We start from the raw sequence: 22,461 nt of genomic DNA, 5'->3' as shown, positions 1-22,461 counted from the left end.
TGTTTTTGTTTACTCTTAAAACCATAGCCTGAAGCTAGCGTTAAGGAGATGCAGAGACAGAAGTGAACAAATACCGCCTGTGTAATACCTTCAACTCCCAACACCTAAACCCTTGGTTTTCAGGTCAAAGAGAATAATGTTTTCATTAATATAGTTTCAAATGCAGCTTCTGCTTTGATTATTCTTGATTTGAATGGCTAATTATTACAGCACAGTGTAAAACCGAGTCTTTTGAATGTTGTGCAAAAGGTGATGCATTTTAAGAAATTCCATTAAAAAAGGCTAAATAACGATTAACGCACATGCAAAAAGCGTGACCAAAAAACCCTTCAAAAATTGGTAAGTCGATATAGGCAGGCCATCTCTATCATTTCTATGTTGCTCCACATCCATGACTGCCTTAATGTGCAGCAAGAAAATGCAGTAGAGCCGTAACAATATATTTCATAGACAGGTGTCCTACAGAGGAAAAAATGAAAAATATTTTTTTAAGTTTATAGTTAACTGGTTTAAAAGTTTATAGTTAACTCTAAATTTCATGCCTAGAATACTTAATAAATTATTTTAGAGCTTGAGTAGTATTTATTTAGCAGCTCTTGGGTCTGTCCGTAAATAGGAGTTTATTTTTGAACTCCTGGTTTGTAATTTGGGGTAAGTTTGGCACTTGGAATCTACCTTGTGACCCTAAGAGCCAGTTTTCCAATCTACTGAGCAACTGCCGTGCTCTCCAGCTGGGAACATTTGTGCAGGGAGCTTCTGAGACACAAGACAAAGTGCATTTGTGTCTGGCAACATCAAATGAACAATTGTGCATAACTCCTCACAAACAGCCCATTTCCTACACAACTGCATTCCTCACAACTGCAAACTTGGTAATGTAACACCATTCTACAAACACCAACATAAAAAGGATCAACCTAAAGCTCTGGTGTACCACATACCTAAAGGAGGGACTGGAGGTACTTAAGTGATGAAGCAGAGACAATTAGCTGCCAGTACTGAAGTATTTCAGGCAAAGAACAATCAACTGCAAAGATCTCCAGCTTTTCCCGTTTCAAGTCTTAGGTTATCTGAATTAATAAAAGAGTTTATCGAATTGTCAATTTTAAGCCCCAGCAAACCTACACAGAACACCTGGATTTCAGCACTTGAGACTTTCCTGCTTAAAGAACAGGTGACAATTACGGATCCTACCAAACTCCAGAAACAGAAGGGACAAAGAGAACATCACCATACTAAAGAACATTCAGGTAAGATCAGGACTGCGATCTGCTGAGCAACTTGAGGCAGGCATTTTCTCAGCAGGGCTCCATTCAGTATGTCTCCACCTTACTCAAAGTTCCCTCTCTTCTGCTACAATTGACTGAAAGCTGGCACATAACAAGGCTGTATTGCCTTGATGGATACAGCTGGGGAGGTACAAGGATGCTGTCATCCTCAGCAAATGAAAACCAAGAGGGAACTGGAGCCACCTGATGCTACCTTTCCATTTCCACCTAATCCACTTCTTTCTTCTTTTACTCTCCTCCCATACAATCTCTAGCAGACAATACTGCTTCTAAGCAGATCAGATCTCAGGTGTCTCATACTTCATCAATTTATACCATGCAAAAAGCAAAGAACTAGCTTCCTTCAGAGTGCTGCAAACTAAGTCTGACAAAGCAGTATCTTGAAACCCAGGTTTAGAGAAAGGGCTGGTCTCTGGGTGAACAAGCAGTGAAAACGCAAACTGACCCCTATGTGGCATCAAAACCCCAGATTCTGACATGGGCTTAGTGTGCTTTCAGGAAAAGTAAATGCTAATTTATGGGACATCTAGCACATCAGTTTTTCCCCAGGACTTTTATTCTTTGCATGAAGGCCATACTTGATCACATTTTACATATGTCTGGACATCAACCATTCTAAGAAACTCAAAATTACATGGGATAAAATGTATTTCAGACAAAATATACAGTGAGAAAGGTTTCCACATAAGTTACTATTAGTTACTTTTATGGAAATGTTAAATAAAAAGATCTTCCAACGTGAAAATATGAAAAGTTCATTTATTTCCATAGGCAACCTCATTCAGAGTACAAAGTGATATGAATTTCTCAAAACTGTTACTGTACCTTTTACATGTTTTTGAAATAACTGATCTAAAAGTTGATACAAGAATAAATTTGTTTTTGAAGAGCTGTCCAATAAATCTGCTACACACCAATGCCATGCTATGACAGTTCTATTTATGAATCACAGCTGACACTACAGTAACATCACTCTATAATCTCATGAGAATCTGAATGTTTTACAATAAAACATAAAACTGCCACTAGTACAGAGACTGTACGATTAGACAAATAGACAAGTATTAAATACTTTGCACAAGGCCTGAGTTCACTATAACACATTTTGATTTACAACTTCATCTCAGAAATCTGTACAGCAGTTAGGATTGTTTCAGAGAACTTAAAGACAATACAACTTCAGGGGTTTAATTATTCTGTTGATAGAAGTGTGAGGCCTGGAAGGCAAGAGGATCTGGTGTATGAATCCAAGGTTTTACTGCCTTGTGTAATTTCCTTGTGAAACGGTAAAAAACCTAATGGAAAGTAAGGTACAAGGCAGGACCTCACTTGAAAATCAGCTAACTCAACTGAAATTCTCCAGATAGGTTTCCTCGCAGCTATTTCAGAATAAAAGTTCACGACGAGTATATAAAATGCAGCATATCTCTTAACAAAGACCAAAAAGCATCACATATACAATATTATTTCTGTACTCCCCCTTTCTATATTTCTTTCATTGGAAATGGCACAAATCAGTGATATCCCACCCACCCACAATAAAAAAACTCCTAATCAATAAACAAAGCTCACTCTTAAGTCCAAAAACTTCATCTGCAATGAGAGATCCAGTGTTCATAAACTCATGGTTTAAAAACTTTCCTTTTCTGCTCATGTCACGTAGATGACAGAAGCAGATTAAGCATGTAAATTTGTAATAGATAACAAAAGTATCATATAATTCTTAGCCTGTATGGAAGCCTTGTGGAATTTGATTCAATTCTACCTTCTTACTTAATCTTTGCTCTTTTGGTGCAATTGAACTGAAAAATCTAAAATCCTATAATCTATACACACACTCACTTACCCATCTAGAGATATAGATAACATTGTAACAGGGGTTATAATACAAAAATTAACACACATTTTTCTTACTTTAAAAGGCCATTGGGGTATTTGTTTCATATAAATGTGAAACAGCTGTTGATAAAAAGACAAAACTCAACAGAAGAGGAATGTTTTAAATAATAAGGCTTGAAATGTTGTGCACCTATACATCAAAAAATTCAGCCTTTTACTTGGGGTATTCAGCATCTGTACAGACCTGTAAGGCCACAACTTTCCCACATTTCTAATTCACATCACCATGGAGAGAAGAAGACACAGTATCTTCATTAAAACAAACTAGGGTATTCCACCCATGTTCCTCATAAAATTTCTCTTCCTAGTTCCCAGATAATTGGTGGAATCCTTTACCTTTCAACAGACTCCTCTGGTACTCCTGTCCTGCATAAGCAGGTTCCACAGGCTGTTCTGTGCCTTATTCGCAACACTTGTGTGATGAAAAGGAACAGCAAATCTGCTCCCTCCTCCACCCCTGAAATGCCACTAGGGCCATTTCATTTGCTATTTCTCTCAAACCAAATGGAAGCAACAGTTCTAATATGGAAAATGCTGCTGTCTTGGGTGCAGTCACGTTCCTTTAGCATACACCAGAGCAGTAAAAGCATAACTGATGCTTATACTTGAGATGTGCAGCTATTTCCACTTCTTTCCTCCTTTTTGTAGTAAATACAATAAATAAAAATCAATTAAAAAATAGGAACTTACTCCCTTACCTTTTCCTCTCCTTTAGTAATGAATATAAGTAAACCAGGTGGGCTGGGCAGTTCAGCCCAGACCCTGTTCTAACTTCCACAGCAGAACAAAGAGCTGCTTACAGTGGTTGCACAGAGTGGAAACTGTAAGGTGATGATATAATCTGCCAGGCTTCCTCTTTTCTATCTTTAAATTAGGTTGAATACAAAGGGCAGAAATCATGTGTAATTTACAGTATTGTTCAAGGTATTGTAAAAAGAACTTATATCAGGTTACTTTTTCAGTAACAGAAATTGCAATTTCTTAATCAGATACCAATTTCAAACCTGTGTTCTCCATTTTGTTTTGCATTAGGGCTAGACAGTCCCTCTGCTTCAGGCCAAGCTAGATGCTAACACAGCTTTCCATCCAAGACCAGAAACAGAAGACAGCTGGAATGCTCACTCTTGTAACAATGTCCCTTCCTTTTACTCTTTCCCAAACAACAACTTGGAAGCAAAGTACAACTGTTGCTCTCAAACAATGGTATTCCCTCTGGCCACAACCTGAGTCTTCCAGCCTCTTGCAGGGCCTCAGAATGACGACTTGTAAGTGGAGAGATCAACTGGACAAGCTTCCTAAAGAAAAACTACTGTAGCAGGAGCCAAGTGACAAATGGCCTCGGTGACTTACCTCTTGCAACTCCTCCTTCCTTTAAGTTAAGAAGGAAGTAATTAGAGAACTTCACAAACACCTTGTTTCCTGACACATGAAGTAGGAAGCATTGACAAGGAAGAGGGATTCAACCCTCTCATTTTAACTTATTTTTGCTTTTCTATTTTTCAATAACTGAAAAATTTTGTTATAACTTTTGTAAGCACCCTTTTCAGTTTTCTTTGTTGTTCCTCTATTCTGGTCATTCTAAAAATTGCAGCAAATGAAACCAAAATGATATTCTGAAATATAAATAGGAAAAAAATCATATTACTTGAGCCAGATAAAGATCTTATTCCATCACATTACCACTGCATAGAAGAGCCTCTCTTGATTTGAACTAGTAGGATTTTTTTTACTTTGTTCTTACTAAATGCATTGTATTATCAGATAGCCCATGCCAAAAGCACATACCCCAAACCCCACAGTTTAGGAGGTCTAGTATATAAAATCAGATCAATTTATTTCACTTAATTCTCCCTCCAGTAGGTTAAATTAAAATCCAGTTCTGAAAAGCCCCCAGTCCAGGGGGATCAATGACTGAAACCCCAGATCAGGACACTGACATTTAAGACTGCCTTCACCATGAATATATTAATTTAATACATTGTAGAGTCCTAAAATATGTTATTTTTTAATATAAACTTATTTTCCAAATAATTCAGAGGAATACAGATTCAAGTAATTCTTCAAAGGCTTGCCTTAAGTTACCCTAACGAAACGCAGCTTTCAAAAGTTCACGTAAGACATAAGTGTGATTGAGTGTATAGAGTACTAGTAACTGTATATTAACTTCATAAGTTTAACAGTTCTAGTACTGTACTTATGTGTACACAGATACCTTAAACATAACCTACAATGCTTACCATGAATATTAATAGTACATAAGCATCACAATGTGTTAGGTATTGTTTTCTAAACCACAATTTCACTGGTCCCAGGTATTTTAAAATGGTAGGACTAAGGCAGCAGCTATAATACATAAACAGTTATTCAAGAAATATGCTTAATGCTATTACTGCTTAGAACTGTGGAAATATAACAAAATACAAGTCACATTTACAGCATAAGGCCCTTTGGTTTCTTAAGCAGCAAATGAAAGAACAATTTCTTCAGTGAAAGGCTTTGAAAAATAAAGCATGTAGGCTTTCCATAAAAAAGGTGACTAGTTCTTTCCTTTTCAAAATAGCCAGCTATAGTCTTCAAAATATTATGTAAGAAAGCTCCTGAAATTCCTAGGAAAGAAAAAGTTAAAACCAACAGTAGTATCCGATAGAGTAGAGATTCTATCATGGGCAAGCTGAACATACACCTTCCGGGAAGTAGAAGAAACTACTGTTTGGATTTCTGGAGAGCTTTATTAAATTTGAAGTAATACAATAAAAAGGACCTGAAATACCTGTGTATTTACCATATATTCTAGAGCTTACAAATCCACATTTAAGAACTCACTTCATACTAATTTATCCTTCACGAGGATCCAAGTTAAAACAAAATTCAAATGAAACAGTTTATTCCAGTCAAGGCAATTTATGGCAGTTTGCTTTTTCACACAACTATGTGCAACTCGTATGAGGAAATCCTTTTCTATCTTCTCAACGGAGCCAAAAACTATAAAGTAATTAAAGATATTTCTGTGTAACTAAACAGTGTGTGATTAGTTACACAGAATTGTTTGGTTACACAGTTGGGGCAGTCAATGTGAATTTTACAGAAAACATTCTTTTTAGGAGGTTCCGTAACTACTCACAATCTTTTTTCCACACCTGTTAGATAGATACTGTTAGAAGCAGTATCAAACTAGCCAAAACACTGTAATATATAATAAATGCGATCAAGTCACCACATGTATTTTAAAATCTTAAAGTGGTATGTTGCTTTTGCTATGGGGCTGGTAACAGGGATCTGGCATTATGAAAGAGGTTGTAAAACCAGCATGACCATTTGAGCAGTGTTCTCACTCTGTCCAAAACTTGCAGAAAATTTTAAAACAATTTCTTATGCCTCCTGAATCTTGTTGTAGTTCACTGTCACATTGATGCTAACTATCTTATAAAAGAAGAAAGTAAAATTATTTTCTCTTCTTAGCCCCTTACACAGTTACCAGTTAGAGATCTTTCTATGTAACACGGCTATCAAAATTTTTGAGGGGAAAATGACAGTTTGCACCAAATTCAGGCAACACAAATCACCGATAAGAATTTAGCAGATACTGAAAGGACTGGGCTGCAGGGTTGCATTCACTAGCATTACCCCCTAAGAATTTTTAATGAACTTAAACAAAATTTTGTAGGAAATTTCATAGGAGTTGATTGATCACACTTCTGAATAATTCTGAAATACTTAACTTGTTCCTTTTCATCTGAATATATGCATCCTACCTTCAGCGCTCTGATGTTCGGTAAAGAGACAGGAAATCTTTAGCACGTAAGATGACTTTGCACTTAATGCAATTCCACTGCAGTACCAGGTGAATGCAATCAATATCAGTCTTTTTTTCCAGTGCAAAAGTCTTCACTGTGCTGGGTTGAAAGTTTCCCCAAGTCATGCTTTTACTAATCAAAAAAAGATGTTAATCAGCTTACCCATGATCCAAATTTCATCAATCTTTGAAAGAAGAAAACAAAACAAAACATTTTACCCAAAAAGATCTTTTAAGTCATTACTAGCTGAGCTGCTGTTTGCCATTGTGTTTGTTGGCTGTGCAAAGTTCTGAGGAGCAAAGAAAGGATTACCCTGTATACCAAAGCCAGGCTGTCCTATCATGTTCATCTGAGGCCCCAAGGCTGAACTGCTTGCATTTGGGGACCCTTGTGGGGGTACAAACTGATTAACCCACTGGCTTGATTTCTGTTGAGCCAACTGTTTCATGCTAACTTTGGGTTTCTGAGGACCAAAAAGGTTATCTAAAGGAGACATATCTGGGGGTCTGTTTTGTTGTGTCAGTGGACAGACTGCAGACGCAGCATTCATAGGACTGTAATTTGGCATACTGGCAGTTGGTACAATGTTCATCTTGGTTGTTCCTGCTGCACTTGGACCACTGAAGAAATTCTGAGTGGGGGGACCGGCTCCCATACTGAATCCAGCAGTCTGAAAACCCATATTAGTATTTAGTCCGTTTGTTATATTTCTCTTTGTGTTGTCAACAGCTGATGAAAATCCCATGCCAACACCCATAGAAGGGACAGAAGAGAAGCTGTTTGAAGATGCAACTTTAGCTTTGTTGATAGAATGGCTAGTCAAAGATGACATGTTATCTATCAAGGTATCTGTCAAGTCTCTTGTCTGCAAAATAGATAAAATGAAATTAAATACTTTTTCTGTATAACACTCTAGCAACAGTCTTTATCATTGTTCCTGCAGAAGTGGCATTCATTTTTCAGAAACTGGAATTTACTGCATGGAACTGGACGCGAAATGTAATTATACACAAGAGAAATAGGTTATTTTTGTTCTTTGCTACTTAGAGCTGATTGCTATACAACTTTAATTTGACAACTAAGACTATACATGAAGTACTACCATAACCACTTGCTTACATACCCATTTCTATACCCCCTTCCCCTTTATATATTTAGTTAATAAACTCTTCAGAGCAAAACCTTTTCCAGTATGTGTTCTTCCCTTCTTCTAGAATAACGGCCTTCCAATAATAATACTTTTGGAATCTCCTGAAATTTAAAAAGTGGGAAATATTGCTAACAATACAAATGAAAGGCAGATAAATATTTATTATAGTTTTCCCAGCTGTGCCATCGTACCACTAGTGAAAACAAGGGTGACTCACAGGAGGATAAAAAATGCTAAACGCATATAGCACTTGAAAGAAAAAAGCATCACAGCTCCAATGTTCTTTCTCACCTGCTTCACGGGAGGTGTTATTGCAGTTGCTTGTGGCTTAAGAGGTTGCTGACTTTTCAGTTTTTGCGCCTGCTCTTGCTCTTTAGCTAACTTTTGCTTCTCTTCAAGTGTAAGTGATGCCTTTAAAAGAGTAAGTACTGATACTAAGTTGCACAGAATGGTTATTCTTACATTGGTATTTTTATTTCATGCGCAGCCCTGTCATTTCAATAATATGTGGTAGAACAATATATATTATTTATACAAAACAGAAATGGATGAGCACAAAATCTATTATAATATTAATTATATTGCTAAAAAGTACTTAAATAACTACAATATTAGAAGTAGCATAATGAGAAATATGGGCAGATCTTAAATAAAGAAGTATCACAACAAAACCATTTTAGCGTACTGTTCTTAATGCTGGGCATAAGAAAAAGTGTTCTTCACAGTTTTTGGTTTTACATGGTTACCAACCGGCACTTGATACAGAACTGCAACTGACCATGGAGCTGGAAAAGGAATTTTATTTTACCATTGCTTAAGAGGTTTTTCAGGATTTAAACTCTACTTTTTCTAATGATGAAGGATAAAATCATGAAATCATTCCCCCACAGTCTAAAATTAGCAAGAGAGTTCAGATAACTAGAAATGGAAATGGTAAAATGTAGAGATCCTGGGGAGCCATTTACATAATTAGTATCATGAAAAGAATTTTACAATATTTATGCTTATGTTTAATATTCTGTCATGTCATGGTTCTTCTTCGCTTCTTGTATTTATCTGTATATTCATTTTCACTATAAATTTGAATTATATAGTAAATGTTAAGTCTGTTAACTACATGAAATTCTACATTTTATCTTCATCTCTGCAATTTTATAACAGTTGCCCATTTCAATTTTCCTATCTAAATCCACTGCTGAAGTTTCAGTTTCACTGAAATCTATAATTAAGGAGAAACAAAGTGACCAAAAATTTATAATCCTAACTGCTGCCTACTTTGTACAAAGCTATTTTCAAGGAAAAGCTTTCACAGAAATTCAAGGAAACGATTTGAAAATTTTTCAGTGGACCTTCATATGTGATTATATACAGTGCTGTGCTATACAAAAGTAGTTATTTTTTCTTTTAAAGCTTTAAATATGGTAAATACGTTCACATACTCTTTTTATGCAATTGTATCAGCCTTGTATTAAACACATGGATGCAACAGAATCCCAAAACAAAGTAAAACACACCTTTTTCTGTTTTGATGACATCTCATTCTCTTTACTATCAGATCCACTAGTTAGAAGATCAGTTCCACTAGTATTAAATACCTTGTCAATCTGTTTAAGTTCAAAGAAAGAAAATGTAGTTATTTGAAATGCTGTAACTTAACGTAACATAAATATTGACTAAGTAATTTTAAATTTGAGATTTCTGTATGTAAGTAATGCAATAAAATATTGTCACTTACCTGATTACTTGTACTACTAGATCTTGCCTCCTCAGACACGCTCATTTGGTTAGCTATATCCAAAGATCTAAATAGTGCAGAGTATAAATATTATTAAAAGATAACTTTGCAGTCACATCCACAACACTAATTCAGCAGTGCAGATTATTTTTCTGCATTTAAACAATAACAAAAAATCGCATTATGAAAGCACTGCCATTTTTAAAGAATGCCTGTAGGAGACTGCAAAATTATAATATTCTAAATTGTAAAGGTTTCCCAATGATTATTTCACAGGGTCTTAGCTCCTCCTTTTGAACAAGGTGACACAGACTTTAGGTAGCCCAATTTAATTTGTCTCAGAAATATCAGCTAGTATCAGACTTCATAAAACAGCCCTCCACATCTTCAAATATCACAGCCTTCTAAAAGGCTGCAATGTTCATGTTTCTTCAGCATGGTTTATTTCTCAGCAATTACAGAAAAGCAACGTAACATATAGAAAGCAAGACATAAACTGTTCTAATGGAGCCCAGTATGAACTTTTATGTTTAATGAATTAAAAATTACTGACTCTAAAAGAATAAAGTGTGACTGAACTGTATAAAAGTAAAAGATTTTACTCTATAAAGCCACTAACATCACAACATTATCCTCACTCTAGGACTTATAAATCTTCTGACAACTGTGCTCATCTGAGGAAATTCTTGACTGCTGAACTAAGAATTACCTAGATTATTTTTTATTGTTATGGCCAGAGTTTTCTCACATTTGCTAAAAGCTAACTGACATTTATCTCTGCTCACTTGTTCCTTATCTAATACAAAAATAAACACTTACTTCTGTTGCTCTTGCATGACATGAAGTTGCTCAAGTTTTGTTTTATGCTCTGCCTCCAATCTATTAAGCATATCTTTTATCACACAAATAAAAGAATTGAACTGAAAAAGAAATATACAAGAAGTTTGGATTTTGCAGTGATGGAATTCAGACACACGTAACTTAAAGGTAATACCTCAAAAAACTTACATTATACAATGTCAGATAAACTGCCAATTTTAAAATAATTTATAATCCACCTTCACTAACTTGCATTAGATACCCAAAACCAAGAGTGTATACTGAAACAGTGAAAAATACGTATGACTAAAGAAAAACAAAAAGTGGGGCAATGCAGACAAAAAACCCACAGAGATTAATATTACCAGATTAATTTAAAAAAACCCAAAACCTATTAGGTATTCCATTTCCTACTATTTCATAGCAACATGGCTGCAATTCTACATTACCTGCAATATTTACAAAGGGAAGAAACATTAAGATTGTACTTTAGCTTTTAATTTGAATTGTAATTATGTTAGTAGCTAACTGCTTTTGCAGGATATTTGGAAGGTGACAGTATACATTTTGAAACTTTATACCAGTTCAGTTAAATCTACTGAAAAATAACAAGCATTAAACATGCAAATACAGTAATACTGGAAGGTTTTTGTTTTGTTTGTTTTTACAACAGACATACAGCAATGTGTTACTTTTTCTCTGACAACAGTTTAAATTTATTCTCTGCCAATTATGAAGAAAAAGCATGCAAAACAGTCATGTTCCTACCTGATTGAGATTAAGATTGTTCTCAATACTAAGAGGAATCAGATGGGGTAATACTTTTCCTGCAAGTTGTTCTTTGGTAATTCCCAACTTCTTATGAGTAAATGTACATTTGTAAATACCTGGCATACAACATCAAAATAGCAAAAATTGTTTAGTAAACAATGTGAACAAACTCCCAGTAGCTTGCTCAAATATGTATTGATCATCTGAACGTACACCAGCACTGTGTGCAATAAGGGACAACCATGAGCAAGAGAGTCATAACAGCTAAGTACTCATCCACAGCACAAACATATTATAGTAAGAGGCTTTGCTACAGTTCAGAACAAGCGCAAGTCCAAAGTAACACTTGGCAGCTATGAAACCTGGTATTAGTCAATGTATTGTTCTGGTCAGTGATATGAGAATATGCATCTTTGAACAGACCACAAGCAACTGAGTTACCACAAACTGACAAGGTGCCACTGAGAAACTAAGGGTATGTTCTCTCTCTCCTGGCACATTGAAGTGCCTAGGATTAACTGTCACACTGCTCTCTGACTGCATTTTACAAAGACTCTTACCTAGAAGTTTGGGTCTGTGCTACACATAGGATCAGAAATCATGCAGTCTTTATCTGTTCTAAAGTCACTGAAAAAGAATACTGACAGGCATGAGGATTCCAGTGTTAAGCCTACAAGTTCTATAGTGTTTCTAACAGGAAGGTTCCTCTGCTGAAATAGTCCACCTCTGGTGGCAGACACTGAACATAGCAGCATAAAGGAAAAAGAGACTTTCCTTACTTTCTGTGGTTAGTATTAGAACAGAGCTGTCAGCTGGCCAAAGAGGATACCACATACAAGATGGAAGGTATTATGATTCCAGAAAAAAGGAGAGCCTGAGTATATAAAATTGATTTCAGCCAATCATTTCCAAACTAGGGTTCACTTATCCACTGTATCCGAGTAGAATTCTGGAGTAATGCAACTAATGTAAAAGACACTATCCCTCGTTCTCAGTCAGCAAATACAAATCAAAGCTGTAAGGATTAAGGGAAACAGGCAGCTTTAGATCAGTACCGACAGATGCCTTCTCGCTGATTTTAAGCAAATCAAAATAATGCTGCCATCACGTACTATTACAATGCTTAATGAAGGCTGTTGCTGGTACAGCTCAACTGTTACAAATGCCTTCTGTCTACTACTTCACCATCAGTAAGAGAAAGGGTCAGTGTCTTCCAGATGGCCATGCAGGCACCTCTGTTTCTTGGCAGTGGCTCTGGTCACCTGGTCTCCTTGAGCCCATTCAAGTTATTGAAATCACACATCCTGAGTTAGGCAAGCACCTGAGTGGCACTAGGAAAGCACAACTGCGAGTAAGGCCTCCCCTCCCAGAAGTAACAAGCCATTAGGCATTTTTAGCTGTTTTGTGAAACCTCACCCAGACTACGCTCCATTTCAGTGCAAAGGCAGCCATATTTGTTTACATGTCCAACAAAATGAGTCTAACAAAACCTGCAGTGAAGAGCAATAGATTTGTAGACAACCATTTATAGCATCTGACATGCAAGAGTGGTAAGAGAAGGCAACATAACACCTTAAAGTCTCCAGCAAGGTGCTCAGTATCTGAAAGACGACAGATCATATACTCTTCTGAGGAAAACAGCCTCTCTGGTTGTGTGGACCATACAGACTATGAAAGTGTCACAGCCCAAGAACTGCAATGAGCAGTCAGAACTACACTGGGTCTTGAAGACCACAAATATAGGTACTAGTGTTCAGAAGTACCAGCAATACATAAGGTAACTGAACAGGGGCATACTGAAGAACCAGAAACAATAAGTTTTTAATAGTCATTTGAGCAATACACTATGTAAACATTACCAATGATAACACAGAAAGCTCTCAGATCTGCAACATCAAAGCAAAAAAGAGGAGAAAGTTAAAAGCATTAATTACCTAAAATTCCCATTAGCACTGCAGGTTCCTTGGATGGAATTTGTTGTAGAAAAGGTAAAATATCATCAAGCACAAACCATTTATCCAAGTACTCCAAAATCTTGCCTAAACACACTAGTGAGTTTACTCGGACCTGTGAAGTATCATAAGAATTAAACTCTTTACCATATTTTTGCCTAAGAACAAAAAAAACGTACAAAACTTACACTTAGAAGAAAGCGGGTGCTACTAAAACTACAACGGAACACAATTCAACAATTTCAAAATATTAAACAGAATAAGTTGTTAACAACTTTAAATGCTGTTAGACTAAAAAATTAAATGGTGCTTTTATATTTGTAAAGGGTAAAAAAAAGTCTCAAGAAGAAATCAGAGCACATTGATGGGCTTTCCTTTAAAGACACAACAGAAAGCAAACATAAATAAAGGTAACATATTCTGAGGACTGAGAGATAAAATTATTAGGATACTTACAGCAAGAGAAGAAGTTTGCAAACATGCATTTTTAATTCTTGGAATTAATGAGTTTTTCATTGATGGGTAATCTATTAAATTGGCAAACGTGGGAATTATGTTTAGGCAAAGCTCCTATAAAAAAAAAATTCCCCATAAGTTCAAAAAGAAACATGCATGTTTATTACAAAATTAGTATTATATTACTCAAGATCAACATTAGTTTAAAGTGTCTTTTTAAGCCTTCCTTTTACAGAAATACTAAGGAAATATTATGTTCAACTAAGCTGACAACCTATCAGACTCATGTAAAACCAGCTAGAATAATAAAGCATCATGATATATATATATAAGCTTGGAAATGGATTTCAGAAAGACTATTCACAAATTTCTAATAAAGTATTTGGACAGCAAGAATACCTTGCATTTTCACAGAACACCTTTATATATAACTTTTATTACATCAAACTGTAACATTTTCCTATATAAGTCAAGCAAATCTGAATGAGTACTACCAACACTGCAGCAGCACAATGATAAGCTGAGAGATAAAAGCGCGTATTCAAGATTAAACATACAAAAGCAACAGAGAAAAAAACCACACCGATTTCAGCTCAATCTCAAAAAATAAGAGACTTATTAAGTATATGTTGCAAGTAAATACCTGAAAACCGAATTAATGATGCAGGAAAAAACCTCATACCAGATAATTAGAAACCAAAACCTTTCTCCATAATATTGCAAAGGTTTTGCAAAGGTAAAAGTCACAATGGATTATCCAAATCCTTAAGAAATAATTTATCTCCCTCTCCCATTCCTGACTGCCTTTGGGTAACTGGAAGTTAATTCCCATAGAAGAATGATTTAAAGAAAAAAACCACCCAAACCTTAGAAAGGTAGAGAAAGCATAAAGAGAAAAATTAAAATATAGATACATAAAAATGTCACCAGAAGGTATATTAATATGATTTTACAGCAAATTAGGCCTTCCAAGGTAACTGTCAGCACATATTCTTACCAGCAGAACCTCAGAGTAAGCTACCCCTCAGTGATTGGTAAGGCATGCATGCCCACATAGTTTCATAGTTTCTGCTGCACAGGCAATGTAGTATAAATGCACATTCTACTTTTCTATGGTGGCTAGTAAGAATTTGGGATAAAAGCATGAGAACAACAGCCAAACAGTTAGTCTCTGGAAAATAAGGGAACCAAATTTTATTTTACTAAAACGAATTTTCTTTGTTAAAACATTCATCTGTTTCAACACTCAGGAACATTACACAGCTTTATAATTTTTTTCAAGTAAACAAACATATGAGTATAGAAAAAGTTGGCGTATCAGCTTAAAGAAAAGAGAAAAAAAGTTTTAAATAAAGGCTGCAATTACTATACCTGGATCTGAATTGAAGGTGCTTCCAAGGCTCTATAAACCATTGGTAAAACACTGTTCTTTATCTCATCTGGTGGAGTTTTGGTTAGAAGCAAGTCCATTTTTTGCAGGAAGATCAACAAGATCTATTAGAAGTACAATTCAACAGTCAGAAGTTTTACCTCCAGAAACATTAATTATAAGTTAAAGTGTGTTGTATCATATCATAAGAACTTCAGAAGTTTTCATATAACTCATTAAATGTGATCACTTACCATGTTGCTTGCCTGAAGGCATGGAAGACAAAAAACACTTTGACATATTATTGCATTTTAAAAACAGCAAATACAAATCAAACAAAATATGCATGTTCTAGACTAATCCTTCTGAAAGAAGAAATCATAATGGATAAGGAATTCCTGTTTCTATTTACGACATGGTCTTTTTTTAAAATTCACCCACAGAAAATCTTTATACACACATCACTATTGAAAAATCTAAACTTTCAAAAACCTATGGCTCAAATGCTGTCCTCAGAGCATTTGACCATACGTCCACAGATAAAAGCTGTAATCCATCTGTATCTAGAATCAAAACAGGGATACAATGAAAAGAATATTATAGCTACTATATGCACACAAAATACTTTTATTCTATTTCACATGGGAATTGTATATCATAAAATGAAAAATCCGAAACAAAAAAAAAAAATCGTATCGCGTAAACCTAAAAAGCAACACTAGAATAACATATTTACACAGTGGGATTCACCTTGCTCAGGCTTAGCCATCTAAAAGTTAGCTGCTATTCCAAATTACTCATGCAGGCTCAGTCTCCAACAGAGCGAGCTACGTAACAACTCATGACACTGTCTTGATAGGTCAGACAACTTCCTACAGGTGACACTGACTATCCATTGATATCTAGACTCCTTCTCGAGAACAGCTTAGGCTAGATTGATAAATTGTGGTGAATGCTATCGCAATAATAATAAAGGGCCAAATATTTCATAGGAGGGAAAGATTTCAATTTTTAAGCCTAAAAATACATAGCAATCAGTGCTTGTATGTCAAATAAACAGAAGCATCAAAGTGTAGAAATGCAAGTGTACCAAGACCACATTACAAGTTTCCCTCTTTCATTTGCTTTCCTTTACAGGGAAGAAAAATAAAATATTTTAAACCATAGTTAATGTGTTTTCTTATAGCATATTTACAAGTACCTAAACTGTACACATACACACACAGATTCATTCATTCTGTGAACATTGATTCTGATGCAATATCCCCAAATTTGGGAAGATTAGGGTGAGATTGACCAAATCAGTTTTAAAGTTAGATTTTATAATTATTCTTCAATAAAGAATTTTATTTGTCCTAAACTTGGATTTTTGAAACCTACACCTGCTCATAACACTGTTCTCTTGTCTAGCAACCATGTAATACTGTGGCATGACAGTTTCTATGTTAGTTAAACACACAGTTTGGGAGAAGGATCATTAGATTTGTTTTGCAAATTTGAAAAGGGCATGAATGAAACCTGACTTAACAACTAGTAAAGCTCCTTTAAAATAAGAACCAGATGTTTGAACATATAACAGACTGCTTTTAAGTTAAACATTGTACTACACAGTCATTTAGATTCCACAGAAGTATTTCTACTGTTTTCCACTGGCTGTCAATGCTTTTCAATTAAGGTAACACAAAGCTGAATTGGTTTTGGTATCTCTACCTGTCTAACTAGAATGTAGTTCACACTGTTCCAATGAACCCTTTTTAGTTTTGGCTTTTTAGGGTCATATTTGATACTTTTAATCTATTTAAATAGAAACTAAGATGTTACAGTCACAGATTCACACATATCATCTAATAAGCAGCAGCGACGGCACTCTAAACAATAATGCTAAAGTGTTTCATTCATTAACACAGAGCCCAGTACTTTTCAGGGTACACTCTGGCGTACTGAATTAGAAAATTAATTTACAGCACATCATAGGCTAACTCTCTATGGATTCCCCTAGATATAAATTAAGGATTTGTCTACACTGGGAAGTTATACCAGACTAAGCCAGGATGTTAATTTACAGCTGCCCTGGTTTCAGCTGGGATAGCATTAATTTTCTTCATAGTAGCTGGTACAGCACTGTGTTTTGGATTGAGTATAAGAATAATGCTGATAACACATGGATGTTTAGTTGTTGCTAAGTAGTGCTTACTCTAAATAAAGGACTTCCCCAGTTTCCCACACTCTGCCAGTGAGCAGGTGCACAGGAAGCTGGGAGGGAGCACAGCCAGGACAACTGATGGGAACTAGCCAAAGGGCTAGTCCATACCATAGAACATCATGCCCAGCACATAAACTGGGGGGAGTTGGCCGGGGCTGGCTAATCGCTACATGGGGACTGGCTGGGCAGTGGTCAGCAGATGCTAAGCAATTGCATTGTGCATTTGGGGTTTTTTTCCCCTTTGAGTTTTATTACTCTCTCCTCTCTCCTTTTCATTACTATTACTATTGTTACTGTTATTATTACTATATTTTATTTCAATTCATAAATTGGTCTTAGCCCACAAGTTTTACTTTTTTCCCTGATTCTCCTCCCCATCCCGCTGGCAAGGGGTCAGGGGTGTGGGGGTCGAGGGAAGTGCACAAGCGGCTGTGTGGTACCCAGCTGCCTGGGGTGAACCATGACAACAGCACACCTGCTACTCCATGCTAACTCCAATAGGACGATATGAATGAGTAGTTTAACTAAATATTCCATTCTCATACTATAAATCACCTCACACAAAGACGTTGTGAACACTGGATAACAATTTCTTCATACTGAACTACAGCAGCTTCCCAACTCGAGTATCCTATGAAAGCTAAGGAACAGGCCCCTCATATAAATTTAAAACATCTTGAGAGAGCATTTGGAAGAAACACTAGCACCTTCCCCGTCCACCCCTCTCTGTGTGATACAAATACACATTGTTGCCTAGCGCAAGGAGGGTCAGATCTGGAATTCTGTCCTCTGGCATTTTGAACCTTTGCATTTTTTTCCGCAATTCCTGGTATATTAACTTCGAAAACCTGTCCTAGATTACTTAAACTTAGCTATACTAGTAAGACCCTAGAAGTAATAGTGGAACGAGCCATCTAGTACTTAGTGTGCATTAAAAATGTCAACATAAGAATTTAATACATAGTATCTAGAAAGCTACAGAAAAGCTTGGCAAAGCTCACTCTTTATGACCCCAAGTCTGTATTTTGCTCCTCTAATTTCTCAAGAAATAAACCAGCTTTTGTGCACATTGTGCTCCAGATACAACTTTGAGACAAACCTTTTGCAGTGAGGACTATCTCACAAGTCTGGTGTTAAAGTTAGAAAAACACAATGTTACCTTTTATGATGAAACAGCACAAATAAGGTATTCACTGGCTTTCAGTTGGTTAGATGTTTAATTTTTTCAAGACAACAACAAAGCTAACATAAAGCCTCAGTATACCAAAGGTAAACGGCATTAAGTAGTTCTAATTTTCTGAGGTACTCTCAGTTAAATATTTGTCCCCTTTCTCCCTTCCCCAGTATGCAAGTTCTCTGATCTTGTTTTCTGAAACTCAGAAATAGAAGGTCTACTTTCGCACTCCTACGTTTATCTTGCCCCTTAAGTGCTCTGCAGAGAAGTAACAGCATCCAGCAATAAAATAAGTTGAACTAGAACAAATGCGTAGCTGTCTTATCTGTGGAGGCACAATGCCTAACATTGTCACAGAATTCTCAGGGATCATCATGCACGTGGCGTTGACAAAAGGATGTGTTTTTTCCTTTGCAGTAATGATAATGTCTTACTACTTTTACACATGTAAAAAACAGAAAAAGGTGTATTTTATTTAGACAATATGTTTGTCAAATAAAATGATAAAAATTTCACAAATTCATGCACAGCCCTCAAATAAACACTATTTTATTATCAGCAATGAGAAGCACTTCAGAGTGTCAAAATTATAACTTTTCCACCTTGTGATCTCACTGTCAGCAATCTGGATACAAGAAAAAAAAAATCATAGGTTCAGCTACTGGTAGAATATATGTAAATATTGTACTGTACCACCCTTCTCAGATTGCCTACATGAGTGATCAAATAGTTATAAATTTATCTTCTACAACCAACCAAAAATAAGAATTGAGTGATAAATTAAGTGTTTTCTTTTTTGCTAATCTAAACTCATCTATAAATGCAAATATTCCCTCAGAAAACCCATCTAAAGAAGCAGGGGTAGAGGCTTTGTGAATTTCCTGGAAAAAATCTATTTCATATGAATCAAGACTGACTGCCTGGACAACTACATGACAGGCTGGGCAATCTGTGTGAGCTGGAAAAGGGAAATAGAACAAATAGTAATTTTTCAGGGGAAAAAACCCACAACCACACCAAAGAGAAAAATTGTAATCTGAATATTAACATACCTGGATTGGTTCTTGCTGCTTAAAAACAGGACCAAGATCAGGCAGAATGAGCCTGATATATTCTTCTTTGGTGCATTCTTCAGCAATTAGGAGAACGTTAGGCAATACAAAGGGTACCATATCAGGATTCACAAATTCAGAAGTCAAGCAAGGCAAAATTCGCTGAATTATAACACGCTAAAAGAAAAACAAAACCAAGCATGCATCACGTTGTACTGCATTGCAGTAAGTTACCATTGTGACAGCTCAACAGCTTTCGTACTAACCTGATACTTGCAAAAAAGCAGGCAGATAACTTTCAGTTTTGAACTCTCATTTTCACCGTATACTTTAGCTAATTCACACTGTGCTACTTTGCTTACTTTTCTTGCACTCGAAACATAACTGGAGACTATAACAACTATGAAGGTGAACAAAAGCCAATTAGCTGTACAGAAAATACAAGCTTCAGCCACATAGATGAATTATGAATACATCATTCTATATGCTTTCTTAAAAAAAGACCCTAGCACCCCAAAAAATTAATCATTTTTTCAGTACCCCATTACTCACTAACCAAACACATAATCCCATAAAACTCCAGGTACATTTCCTAAACTGGATTTTGCTGACAAAATAAGTATGCAGTGATTGTCTAACTGTAGAGTCAGACATCCTTAAGTGCTTTTAAATTCAATGAAGAGAAATACACAGTTCAAGGGTACACTCCCTTCCCTCATAAAATATAGTTTCATGATAGAAAAAAAAAATAATGCCTTAAAGATGATTAGGTCAATCAGTGGCTGTCTAAAGTTAGGTGAAACACATCCCATCTATTTCCAAATTCAAAGCATCGATGATTTCTGATCAAAGGAAAAAAATTACTAAATTAAAAAGAAGACACTATTAAACATGAAGCCTGAATTTTGCACTGTGTAATTAAAAAAAGAATTAAAAATAAATTTAATGCAATGGTTGAGAAGCTCAGCTATTCTATTATGTATTAAACTAACCCTTTTTTTCTATTACATATGCTTTATGCTTTACATACATTAAAGAATACCACAAAAGGAAAAGGAGTCAGTCTAGATGTAGTGCCTAACGCTACACACAAAAAATCTGTATTGACAGACATTTGCTGCTCAGGTTTCTGAGCACTGCTAGCACAAGAAAGCACTTAGTCTACTGAGGGAAGGCAGCTTTGCGTCATCCAATGTCAAGGTACTGCCTTGCTATAAAAAAACTTGAAGCAATCTTATTGGGAGAAAAGGTGGCAAGATGACTTCAAAGAGCTATGATAGCACCTGGAAACAAAGGGAAAGCTTTTTCAAGTGGAGAGAAGACAACTCCCTTTCAAAGTGGGATGAACTACAAGAGGACATGCAAAGATGGTTCCTTACATGTACTGATAGCACAATTTGCCATTTTCCATTTAAAGAATTATTGATAGCTGAGGAGTATTTCCACACCAACTATTTTCTTATCTCCCCTTCTCTTCTACTATGTTCTAACAGTCTCATGGCAGTCTGTTATGGTACAATGCCACATAGAGTCCAGCATTCCAGGATTCACACTGTTAATAGATATTCACATATTTTTTAACTCACTATTTCAAGACATCATACAGACATACCTTAGGTAGCTTTGGCAGAACCTTTGGTAGCCCTTTAAAAAACTGCGATTTCTGAAGGTTATCCCTTTGAAATAATGAATCAAAATACTGAAGTGTCATTGCTCCTACATCATCGAAGAATGGTATCTAAAAATAAGATCAAAAGCTTGTGATCTGGAGGGAGACAACATTGAAACTGTTACAAAGACTCCAAGATATAATCATCTATTTACCTTTTCAGTGTACTACAGTAAACCTTTACAATAACTTGCCTGCAACTAACAATTAGAAAAGTACATTTTTACATACTAAGTAGTATAATATTCTCAAATAAAGGTTGATTATTAAGATGTAATTTTCCTAGCATTTTGAAGAAAATCATGCATGTTATGTGCATCTAAGTTAACTTTTTGTTTACCAAAAAAGGAATTAAAAGTAAAAACCTTGATTAAAACTTCTCCTATGAATAATTATGCTATTTAATATTACAACAAAGCATTACCTATTAGGCCATCCAGACCTAGCTACCCCCCTCTGGAAACTTATAATGTATCAACAAGCATTTATAAGCAATAAATGTGTAATTACATACATTTCCCTCCAATGTTCAGACATCCTGTCCACTATAGTTTCTCCCATGATCTCCCATATTTATATTACTTCAGCAAAGAGGGCATAGGCCTTCTTAAGAATTTTATAACAATGTATATATATAGACCAGGCTTATAAAAATGGCACCAACAAAATACCAGGGGGTTTCATCTATAGCCATGGTATATCAAACTAATACTGATTGAACTGCTTCATCATTAATGAAAGATAAAAATGTGTGATGATAACAAGAGTGTTTATATAAAAATCCATCGCCATATATTCTGCTTTCAGTTAGCAGATGAACAAAAAAGACAGAAGAGTGTCTATCCCAGACCTACACAGACTGGAAACAAAAGTTCTGCATTCAAAAACTTGCCTGGGTAAGATTCCTCCTTCCCGCTAGGGAGGGTTATATTATACCTCATGGGCTTGCAACAGTTAAAGACCAAGCATGGTCTCTCAGACTATTTAGACACTAGGTTTTGGTTGAAAAATTTGTGCAAAAGAAAATATATAAAAGAATAAAAAAAATATAAAAGAAAAATATAACAACCTTTAAAGAAGCTCTGCTGTAAGGCAGAAAAAGAAGCCAGTAAGAGTACGGCAATAAAGA

At 35.7% G+C, this 22,461-nt stretch overlaps 1 protein-coding gene across 2 annotated transcripts in view; it reads right to left on the bottom strand.

Moving 5' to 3' along the window:
- Nucleotides 1-2,028: 2,028 nt before the first annotated feature.
- Nucleotides 2,029-22,461, bottom strand: part of SCYL2 (SCY1 like pseudokinase 2) — a 41,313-nt gene continuing 20,880 nt past the window's right edge. Inside the window, exons 8-19 of one of the 2 annotated variants that reach the window (XM_040595085.1) lie at nt 21,276-21,401; nt 19,664-19,840; nt 15,489-15,500; nt 15,237-15,359; nt 13,866-13,979; nt 13,392-13,524; nt 11,455-11,573; nt 10,687-10,787; nt 9,868-9,934; nt 9,647-9,736; nt 8,424-8,543; nt 2,029-7,847 (exon numbers count right to left, since the gene is read on the bottom strand). In XM_040595085.1, coding sequence (XP_040451019.1) covers nt 7,197-7,847; nt 8,424-8,543; nt 9,647-9,736; nt 9,868-9,934; nt 10,687-10,787; nt 11,455-11,573; nt 13,392-13,524; nt 13,866-13,979; nt 15,237-15,359; nt 15,489-15,500; nt 19,664-19,840; nt 21,276-21,401 — 1,833 coding nt within the window. In that variant the 3' untranslated portion in view covers nt 2,029-7,196. The remainder of the gene's footprint in view (nt 7,848-8,423; nt 8,544-9,646; nt 9,737-9,867; nt 9,935-10,686; nt 10,788-11,454; nt 11,574-13,391; nt 13,525-13,865; nt 13,980-15,236; nt 15,360-15,488; nt 15,501-19,663; nt 19,841-21,275; nt 21,402-22,461) is intronic. The other variant, XM_040595086.1, reaches the window with a different exon arrangement.

This window comes from Falco naumanni, chromosome 5 (assembly GCF_017639655.2).
Source record: "Falco naumanni isolate bFalNau1 chromosome 5, bFalNau1.pat, whole genome shotgun sequence".
NCBI lineage: Eukaryota > Metazoa > Chordata > Aves > Falconiformes > Falconidae > Falco > Falco naumanni.
Note: the sequence above shows the minus strand (reverse complement) of the source record. Positions and strands in the feature narration are given on the sequence as shown.